The 11,354-nt window shown below is 42.3% G+C and overlaps 1 protein-coding gene across 1 annotated transcript; it reads left to right on the top strand.

Moving 5' to 3' along the window:
* The first annotated feature begins 152 nt into the window (after window positions 1-152).
* On the top strand, window positions 153-10,620 carry LOC143322090 (CD81 antigen-like). The gene is made up of 8 exons (XM_076733001.1): window positions 153-481; window positions 2,227-2,341; window positions 7,846-7,943; window positions 8,049-8,123; window positions 8,301-8,414; window positions 8,516-8,614; window positions 9,461-9,544; window positions 9,699-10,620. Exons 1-8 carry the CDS (start codon window positions 416-418, stop codon window positions 9,762-9,764), a joined length of 717 nt encoding a protein of 238 aa, XP_076589116.1. The 5' UTR covers window positions 153-415; the 3' UTR covers window positions 9,765-10,620.
* Window positions 10,621-11,354: the final 734 nt, after the last annotated feature.

Raw genomic sequence — 11,354 nt, 5'->3', positions numbered from 1 at the left:
TCTTATCACTATGTGTCTTTTTTAAACGTGTTCTATTATTTAAAGGTTGAAGCTTGTTCGTTCTTTCTGCGCCTTTTACGCACGCAAGCGAAACGCGGGGGTGATCCACAGTTTGTCCTACATATGTGAGCATGGCACGTTAATAAACTTGCAGAGGCTCCCTGTTCGCTCTTGCGGATGGGGAGCTTGTTGTTCCCTCTCAGCCTCCTTCTCCTCCTGTCCGCTTCACTTGGTGGGCAGTTCTCCGTCTCGGTTTTCACTCTTGATTATAAAGGAGGAGTTTGCAGCACAGAGGCGCTTACACCCCGACTGGCCTGAATAAACTGAGTCCTCTGGCAGAGACTGTGTGATCCGGGACAGTAGACTGGCCTCACAAACTGTTTGATTTGAGCAAAAGGACGAACAAACTGGCAACATGGCTGTGGCGGGCTGCACGAAATGCATTAAATATATGTTATTTTTCTTTAATTTTATTTTCTGGGTGAGTTGAACTTATTTTACTTTATTTTTTCGCCTTTGGTGTTTGAGTTTTGCTCTCGCACTCTTCCAACTTTCTCTCTTGGTGTTTAAGCGGCCAAACAGCTGCACATTTATGCATCTGTGTAGCGCAGGGCTTAAAGATGATAAAAAGGAAAATCGCACAGGGTTTCCCGCCCTGTTGTATTAATTTTGCTGCTCTGCATTTGAGAGGAGAGCAGCATCAAACGAAGAGACACAGCACTCAAAGTCTTGGCCGGGCAGGAGCTGAAATGCTCTTATTTTCTGCATGACCGAGCACCAGTGCAAGGTGGCTGAAAGAGAGGGAGAGAGGAGCACATCTGACTGGGTGGGCTTCAGTCTTCTCACAGGGATTTTCCTGTTTTTTTGCTCCAGCATGTCTCACATTAGACCAATCATTTCAATGAATTAACTCATACTAATCAGCGACTTCAGACAGGAAGGTCTGATTCCTGATGTTTTGGATGTAAAACTGAGCAAAATGTTCTTCAGTCTTTGGTGATTTCTGGTAATTTCTTGGACTCTGGTTGTCACCAGATTAAATACACATGAAGACATTGAACAGGGTTAACAGAGTTTCTGGGGGAGGGGAGAGCTGTTTTCCCTCTGACATTTCCTTTGTTGGTACCTGGTCACCAGACTGAAGCTTTTGCCTCCAAAGAGCTCAGGAAACATCTCAACCCACAGTACAGTTTTATTATTCATTCATTTGTACATTCAGCATTCAGTCTGATCTCTGCCTGAGTCCATCTTGTTTTCTTAACAAGTGATTCCAGTAAAAAGAGACTTGCCACAGTAGTTTATGCAGAATGCAGCAGTCTGCCTTTTACACCTCATTACATCACATCGGACTTCCTGCAGATGTGTCGTCCACTTTATGTGTCCACTTGTGGCCTTGCGCAGTCAGAATTGGTGACTTGTTTGTGAATTTCCATTTGGTTCGTCTGTACAGAGCCGTCGTCTTTTTTTAGAGTACTAAATCACCATATCCTGGACACGCCGCACTTGATGGAGTGTTTCCTCTGTTAGTTTTGCTGCTGTGCCTGTCATTGTGAAAACTCTGAGTCCTCTCTTCCTCGTTTGCTATTTTTCATGTTGAGGATTCAGTTTCCTGTTTCTTGGAGAACAATGGAGAGCAGTCGTGGCACTACATGTGTAGATACCTTGAAATAAACATTGGCATAACGAAAAAGAGCGTCAGCATGTGAACAATAAGCTGAACCTGATCTGATCCTTCTGGAGTCGTGCTCCATTGGCCTTTCTGTGATAACACTTTTATCAGGATCTTTCTGATTTATCAGACGCGGAGTAGAGGAAAGAGGGAGGGACATAAAGCTGAGCAACAGAGTTCTTGCGTTGGCTTTAAACAGTGCTGTGAGGACAAGGTCTGTGCCACAGGTCACCGAGGTGTCAGGATGTCCTTTCATCACTTCTTTTAAAGGACACCGGACAGTTCACAGAGCTGGACACGCACAGAGAGAAACTAGCAGAAAGGCCTGGACACTGATGTGATCTCAGGAGAGTCCGCCTGATGTCATGACACGCTTTCTTGTCCTCATATAAAAAACACACTGATGGGTCTTTTTCGAAAAGTTAAATATTGATAACTACAGGTTTGTTTTAATATTCATGCTCTCTTCAATATAAGACGTTCTAAATGCCTCTGATCCTCCCTGAGGTTTGACCCAAGTAAAGAAAATAATTAAGACCTTTTTCTGTCTGGGACAGCTGGCCGGAGGTGTGATCTTAGGAGTGGCCCTTTGGCTCCGCCATGACAGTCAAACCAGCAACCTCCTCATACTTCAGTTTGAAGGCCACCAGGCACCAGGCACCTTCTATATCAGTGAGTATCAACATCAGCTGCTGATTCACAATCACTCCAGTGTTTAAATAGCACAACAAATGATTTTGTTCCCTATGCAGAGCTAATGTGAATCTGCATTTTGGAGTTGGTCATCACATATTTTAGCAAAAGTCCAGCCCAGGGACATATTCACCATCATCATCATCATCATCATCATCGTCATTTTATGTTAATGTTTAGATAAACATTATTTTAAAATGGACTTAGACTAGTTGGGAAAGCTGTTTCACCTTTCAATGCTGAATGTCCACTGAGTGTAGTGGCCTCTTTTTTGGCAGGGTTGACCGTAAGCAGGGTTGATAAAAGAACATCTTGTTATATAGTAAAATAAACAATACCACAAACTATGGGCTTAAAAACATACCATAAATGTCAACTACACTCTGTGAGAGTCTCAGCAGAGATAAATTATAGTCTTCACAAAATAAGTATGTATTACAGAGTTACTACAACCCTGATTCCAGAGACGTTGTGACTGTGTTTAAAGTGTAAATGCAGAATGGAACCATTTCCAAATGAACTGTGTTTAACAACAACAGTTAATGAAGTGTTCCTGAACTCATGTAGTAATATCCTTCATACAAGCGTGTGACCGCCTGAGCCTTTCCAGGATGCTCCTTTCATACCCAACCATGACACTATCACCTGTTACCAATCAACCTGTTTACCTGTGGAATGATCCAAACAGGTGTTTTTGGAGCGTTCCACTATTCTCCCAGTATTTAGTTGCTCCTGTCCCAACGTGCTGCTGACATCAAATTCAGAATAAGCATATATTTACAAAAATCAGTGAAGTTGATGAGGTAATGATGTGTAACATTAAATTTATTGTCTTTGTACTGTTTTCAATCGAGTATGTGTCAAAAATGATTAGCAAATGATCCCACTCTGTTTTATTTAAGCTTTGCACAGCGTTACACACTTTTCTAGAATCGGGGTTGTAAATGAATTTGTCCTCGTTAATTTCTTCACCTTCTATAAATTGCTTAATCATCACCATGCGCCCGTCCTACTCCCTCATCAGCGTTCGCCGTGTGTTGTACTCCGCATTCCTTCTTCTCCACATCACAGGAAGCTCACTGAGTGATGAAAGTTAACTAATTCACAGAAATACCTGTCGTTCACACTCAGCTGGGACCGTGTGTAGGTCCAGAAATAGCAGGAGTGGTGTGACCTCTAAGAGAAGAGCAGGAAACAGGACCTGCGTAAATCCGCAGCACGACTACACCTCGCTGTTTATCCTCAGATGTCACTCTGACACTGATTGCCACATACTGATGATGTTCTCTAGCTCAGATAAATATACATATTTATGACTTCAAAAAGTCTGAGTTGCAGGTTCTTTCAGGAGAAAGGCCAGATGCTTCAGACAGATGTTGAGACATATGTTGGGCTCTGAGAAAACCAACGGTCCGTGAGCACGGTGCACAAATGAAGCCATTGTGTTCCTTCTGTCACTTCGCACTTTGAAGTATTTGATCATTCAAGGAGTTTTGTTTTAATGCAGCGTAGCCTGCTTTCAGTATATCTTTGTAAAGTGAGTCCAGCCAAATCACAGAATCAGGAGTATGTGCCTCAGGTTGTGCTCACTGCATGAACAAAAGTCATAAATCTCCATCATTGCCCTCAGCAGTCCACAGATTGGCACTAAAACCTACAATACATGATATGATTTAAACATTTCAAAGGTCCATCGTCTGGGTTTGTTGTGGCGGTGAACTCAAGTGAGCCCACTAATTTACATTTGGGCTCCTGCTGTTCTCCCATACTTACTCCTCAGTAAGTATACAGAACGAATAAAAACCCGTGCTTTTTATAGAAGGAAGGCACACTCATGATTTTAAAGGCAGGGCGGCAAGAGGGGCCCACCCAGGCGAGATCAAGGGAATGTTTCTTTTTTTCTCCTCCCTTGAACATACGCCCTTGCATAATTCAAATAACCTTGTACATCTGCACATTACCCCTCAAATTAGAGTCTGGAGTGGATGTTTTTGGCGTGCTGGCACACCAAAGTGGTATTTATGTAAGGCTGAAAATACACGTTCTCCTACCTCTCAACCAGTGCCTGGAATCATGACTGGTGGCAGTTGTCAGTAGTCTGGTCTGGTTAGTGCTACAGCCTCTCAAACTGTAGGAGATATAGTAAGTGTGACAGATTTTGTTTTTCAGTCGCTTTACACTGTATGTATAATGCAGAGCCTCGGCCCGAACAGCTTTTCTGCTCGATTTTAAAGTTGAAATAAAACTGCATGTGCATATCACTGTCCACAAAGAGAAAGTACTCGCTGGAAGCCTCACAGCTACCGAAACCTGCTCTGTTGCTACTTTAACCACTTTGTCTAAACAGGAAATTTCTAACATCTCCCACATGAAAATGACAATAGACAAAGATCTTTGGGGTTTTAAAGTCTTCTAAAATCTGATTCTCTCTCAGTCAGTAAATGAGAGGGCTGCTTTCTGCTGTTGCTTTTGGACTAACAGTTCAACTGTCAGTGCTACTGCTCTCAGTGCAGCTGACCGGCTGTGGCTCCAGCTTCATATTTAGCATACAGACATAAGAGCAGTATCAATCTTCTCATCTAAGGTTTAAAATGCTGTCCTGCTCACAGACCGAGTGATACTTCTCCTATTTATAGTGCACAGTCCTCAATTATCCCTACATTGTGAATCATCTCGACGCTAATGCGCTGTGTGCTGCAAGCTTTAACTTTGTATTTCTAATATTCACTGCAGGAGGTTAGCTGCTAAAGATACTATGCATGCATGCTCTGCTCCATTTTGCTCCAACTCTTTCTGTTAACAAGATGACAGGAGGAGGAAATGTCTATATGGAGCCTTTTTAATCATTAATCGTCGCTAGGTTCATTTCAGTTCATCTGTGTCATGCTCCGACACCGTCAACATGGCTTCCCAGCTCTCTTTTTAAGATACTGGATGAGAAAAGAAGAAGAGAAGTCCAAGTGGGGCTTTTAGCCGGTCTTCACCTCCCCTTTTCCCCCCTCTGGAGATTACACAGGGAGACAAGAAATAAATGAACTTCCCCGGTGGTATAAAATTGCCTGTCTCCCTTAAAGTCTCAATGGCCTTCAAACCTCAAAGGGTGTTGTCATAGTAATGGAAGGCAGTGGAAATAATGCCTGCTTTGCCGCATTGCAAACATCAAGTCCTGAAAGAGAAAGAGAGAGAGTGAGAGGGAGGGGAGGTGGGGTGAAAGAGGAGGGTGTGGAGTTGAGGCAGAGAGAAACAGAGGGAGTGTAGATGGAAGTGTGTGGAAGGCTTGTGCGTGATCTGCGAGGTACAGTGAGAGGCCTGCAGACGTAACAGAGTCAGAGTCTCTTACTGGGTCTGTCTGTCCCCTTTTAGACCACTCTGTCAGGCCACATTAGAGGCTGCGTGTGTTTTATCCGCAGGTGTGTAAGAATAGAAAACCCAAAAGCAGACTGCTCCAAGATCGTTTTGCTAAAAGCAGTGGTGGAGGAAGTTTTCACATGTTTTATTTGAGGAAAATACACTATTTTATACACTGTGAGGTAGTTTGTTTCAGTGGTTCCCAGCCTAACAGTCCGGCCCCCTGCAGAGTGTCACAAGATAAATCTGAGGGGTCATGAGATAGTTACTGGGGTGGGAAAGAAAGTGCTGCCACATAAATTTGTAGTTTGGACATTTCTCTAATCTTTGCTTTGTTTGTGAAATATTGGATCATTTGAGCTCGTTGGGTCTCAAACCAGCTGGGAAATCTCTGTTTGGTGGAACAACGAACAAAGTCAGACATGTCTGAAACGTGACAAGGGGCCCCAAGTAGCTTTTTTGTAACAGGGAACCAGCCAAAACTCTTGGGAACCACCGGTGTAATCTTTAGCATTATATTTTGGATTGTACTTTATAAGCTTATAATGTGTTTTATGATGTAAAAACCTAATCTGAAAAGTAACTAGTAACTGTACCTGTTAGGTTCCAAAGTTTCCATATTTCCCTGAAATCAAAATATAAAGTAACATGAAATGAAAGTAATCAAGGGAAGTACAAGCACCTCAAAATTATTCTTGAATAAATATATTCCTTTACCTTCAACCACTGACAAAAAGTATTTTATTTTTAAGGAGTTTTGGCGTTACAGTTACAGTTATTCTGTTGCTGAGCTAAAGGTTGTTGTGCATCTGCTGAGGATGGATTGAAGTTATTAGATTATTCTAAAACACGCTACAGCTTCTCTGAAACATAATCTCCTTCTGGCAATTTATTTAAGGGCAGTTACAGTATAAGGTGTTAGTATCAAGGTTATTGATGCTGATTAATTCCTGCTGGCGTGGAGCCACCCAACCTTTAACCAGCGCTTCCTGTAATCACGCTGATGACAACAAGCAGAGCCCCATTACAGGCTACACATTAAAACAGAAGGGTTGTTCAGGCTTGACCGGAGAGGCAGCAGCTGACAAAAAACAACTCAAGGTCCACTGAGTAGCGGTTCTGGAGCTTTCAGTCATATCACATGAACCACAAAATACAGAAATGCAAGATGTTCTCAAAGTGTGCAGCAGAAAAAGACCCTTCCCATGAAAATGAAGCAAACTCTATCTGCAAATGCTCCACTGACAAATCTCATGTATGTCAGTGTATTAAAGGGGAACCCACCAATGCTGCCATTTTTCCTGATAATTCTTCCACCACTGCTTATAACAAAATAATCAGAACTATGAGTGTATTTTCTCACAGCTTTAACAACTTTTTGACTGTTTAACTGCAGTCTTCATATCACGCTTCTTTGTACTTAATCAAACTCACCATGCAGCTCGTACAGTAGATTTTTGTCACCTTTACTCTGCGCAGAACATTTTCCTTTAAGCTGCATGTTGGCCGACCTCTGCTGTAACCGGAGCTTTATTGCTATTCATTGACTTTTTCCAACAACAGGACTGCCCCCACTGAAACCTGTTGAACACTTCTTTTTGCCATTTAAAGTCATGGAAAATGTCATGGATAATGGCCGATTGTTGATTTTTGATTATATTTTTCAAACACTGTTGGAGTAGAGGAGTAGATTCCCCTTCGTATCAGTTTAATCGTACAAAGATGTGTGTGTGCGTAAGTGGATGGGTGTCTTTGTATTCACATGGTTCCCTCTGTTTCCTGGGGAAGGATAATGCTCAGGGTCAGGGGTCAGGGGTCAGAGCAGAGGGGGGTTGGGGGGTAGTCTGGAAGGCATTTCCTGGCCTGACAGCTGAACAGAGTCAGCTCCTGCCTCTCTCTCAGGATCTGGGGGCTGTTTATTTCCAGGATGTCAATAATGTCATGTCATCCTACAGGGAAGCCAAGAGAAACATCCAGGAAGTCCATTACCAAACAATGTGTGGATCAATGACTGGGCAGCCGGCACACAGTGCTCTGACACTGCTGCCCCCTAGTGGTGCTAAGGACACAACGCCGCCATGATGGAGTACATTTCTTGTGTGACGGTCAGTCTCCTGCTGTCTCTGTGTTTGCAGGTGTGTACATACTGATAGCTGTTGGGGCTGTGATGATGCTTGTGGGTTTCCTCGGATGTTACGGTGCCATTCAGGAATCTCAGTGCCTGCTCGGGACAGTGAGTGTCTTTCTGTTTGACTTTCATCCAGCAGGAGCTCTTTTTCTGTTTACATTCATTTGACTCTTTAAGTTTAAAATGATTTTCTTCATTTTCTTTCTTTAGTTCTTCTTCTTTTTGATCATCCTCTTCGCTTGTGAAGTGGCTGCAGCCATCTGGGGTTTCATGAACAGGGACACAGTAAGCAACACGCACACAAACACACACACACACACACACACACACACACACACACACACACACAAGCCTGCATTTCACTGTAAGGCTGCACGTTTGTGCATTGATTTTCCATCTGTGCTCTGGTGTAACTGCTCTGTTTGTGGCCGTGTCTCTAAAACAACTCCCGGCTGTCCACAGATCTCCAAAGAACTGATCAACTTCTACGACTCTGCGTACATCAAGGCCGTGGACGTCTCGGGGTCTCCCAGTAAAGACGCCGCCATCAAGGTGCTGGATGTTTTCCACAATACGGTACGTCAGGGTGGGAACTCAACCAGTTGTTGAAGAAGTGTCAGAAGTCTGATCGTATATTTTGTTAAGTGACCTCTTGTTTCTGCTCCTCTCTCCTCCAGCTTGACTGCTGTGGTAAAGGAGACGACACCGCTCTCTTCAAACAAGTCGTCGGTACTTTGTGTCCCAGAAAGTCTCCAGAGGACTTTCAGAAATCTCAGGTACAAACTGTTTCTTACAAAAATTCACAATGAACACGTTACCTGTACGATACCAGATACAGAATATATCAGCATCTTTAGAGGGACAAACACAAATTTCAGGTTTTATGAAATTGTCTCTGCATTGATTAAATCCAGCTTGTAATCAAAGACTAAACAAATACAGCCGAATGAGAGACGGCAATATGACAACATACATCTGTATCCTATAGCACAGACGCATTACTGGGTTAACTTTAGCAGCACCAATGGGTTGTTTTTACCCAGGGTTAGTGTTGTTTTTTATATAAGTGTTGGGCTATTGTCTCAAACTAAAAATATGGTTATTTTGACCCAGCTCAAGGTTCAAGGTTCAGTTTAATTGCCATTATACAACACAGGAATGCAGGAGCAGCCCCCTCCACACAGAGAAAATGTACAGAGAGATATTCACATGATTAAATTAGAATAAAAGTAAAATAGACAAGAGTATGCAGAAGTAGCACTAAAGGAAGACATAAAAATAAGTGTTATATACATACTGTATATATACTCTATGTGTATATATATATATATGCACACTCACAAACACACGCATAGACACATATGCACACAAACAATACATAGAGTACATTGTTGACTCATTTGTAAATGACTGCATTCTGTCACAATTTTTTTGGAATCACAGCTGTATTTATAGATAATAGAAAATTAATTATTCAGAGCTGTGCGGTCAGAGGCAGCTGATATTCAGCACCTTGTTTTGACAGCAGACCCGGCTCTCCATTACATGCCATCCATTACACTGTGCGGTGAGTGTGAAGAGTGAAATATTCCCATCTTTGTTCTGCCTCTCTCTCCTCCCAGAGCTGTCACGATAAACTGATCGAGCTGTTCTCCGAGAAGCTCTACCTGATTGGTCTGGCTGCTCTGGTGGTTGCTGTCATCATGGTGAGCGTCAGATTGAAAATATGGATGTGTATTTCACGCGGCAGCCTCGCGACGTGGCCGCAGAAGCTCCTGCTCTTATCAGCTGTGATAAGGACGCAGGTGCTTGAATAGAAGACTTATTGAATTAAACCACTCTGTCCTTCTTCCCATTTAGATCTTCGAGATGATCTTCACCATGGTGCTCTGTTGTGGGATCCGTAACAGCCCTGGGGTGTACTAAGAGTCCCATCAGTCCACATCAACCTGTCACGGAGTATTTTATTATGTGTTTCTATGCATCAGCTCCCCTTCCTTATGATTATGACATAACAAGTTGGATCTCTCTCTTTTTAGTTTAGATTAGAAAACATCTTATTTTTTTTAAATATTGCTAATTCATCAACGCTTCCTTACACAATAATTAAGCTTCTCTCAGTCAGGTGTTCTTTATTTATCATACAACATTTATACATGAATATTTTCTACATGTTGTGAAAAGTCATTGAACTTAATGCTGTTTTTATGGATGTATAAATTGTATATATACTTGTCATGTGTTAATAACACGTAGGAGAGTCCATGTATTCCCTGATCGATTGTTTGTGATGCATGTTGCTGCAGTGTTACAGTGTTATAATATAATTTAAGCAGCAGGGTTTAGCAGGTTTAGTCTTACTCAAATGATTATCAGGATGACGACTTAATCTGTGTTTTTGTAGTCGACTGTGTGTCTCATCTTTGTGCCTAATGAACCACCTTCATGCTGTCTTTCCTTCATTAACCTGTGAAACATCCACCCTTAAATAATGACCAAATCAAATAAGTCTCCTTACTCCACCTGTTTTAATAATGCTAATAAATTGTGTCATCTCCCTTTTTTGGGTGGAGCACAGGCTACGTCAGTGTTTCCCCACCTTTTCTTTTTACTTGTGGCTCCTTAAGATGATGCAATTTCTCGATCCTCCAAACATGTGAGTAGTTCGATCAGACAGGTGTTTTTCACCTCTCAGATGATTTCATTTCAGTATTTTTTAGAGTTCTGGAGAGGTGAAACTGAAAGAGAAAAGCAAGGAGAATAAATGTGTGTATCCACATGAGATCAGTGAGATCGAGTTTTTTCTCAATTTCCACCTGAGCATCTTGTGACCCCTTGAAGGTTGTAGCTCCTGGGTTAGGAATCACTGCACTTCACAGCTGAGTTAAAAATACAAAACATTTCACCGCTTCATGCATTGATCCAAGTCTAAGTCATCCATCATAATAATCTAAATCCTCAATTAAAATGTCTTGTTAGACACACACTGGATCTCTATTTTACAGAAAGATACTGAATCTGTACAACAATCTCTTTCCCCCCTCTGACAGTTCACGTACTTCACACCTTCCCACAGGCCTACAGTAGTTGCCATGTGTCACCACAGGGAGGCAGTGTGACATAAACACCGCTTTTGTTCAATCAGCACAATCTGTCCCAGTGCAGCGCAGTTGAATACATTAAAAACTGAACCGACCTGTATTTCTGGCACCGTGGCAGCAGACACACCCAGGACACGCACTGTTTGTCCTGGCAACAGGTTTATTTTTCTCATCAGAGGACACAGCGTGTATGATGTCACCAGTGACAAAGTTGAAATCCCACACACGTTCCCTTACATCTTCATGACGCATAATTGGTGGCTAGATATTTTGAGGAACCTTGTAGAATCAAACAACAACACAGTGGCTGTGGTTTCTGGACAAAACACACAAAGTAAATGCAACACAATACATGAAAGGAGACTTTCTCCTGCTTTCTCGGTGACTTCTGTTTCCCCTCTTTATTCTTTGCCTG

The sequence above is a fragment of the Chaetodon auriga genome, chromosome 6, assembly GCF_051107435.1.
Source record: "Chaetodon auriga isolate fChaAug3 chromosome 6, fChaAug3.hap1, whole genome shotgun sequence".
NCBI classification, from domain to species: domain Eukaryota; kingdom Metazoa; phylum Chordata; class Actinopteri; order Chaetodontiformes; family Chaetodontidae; genus Chaetodon; species Chaetodon auriga.
The sequence above is the reverse complement of the archived record's forward strand: the minus strand, read 5'-3'. Positions and strand labels throughout refer to the sequence as shown.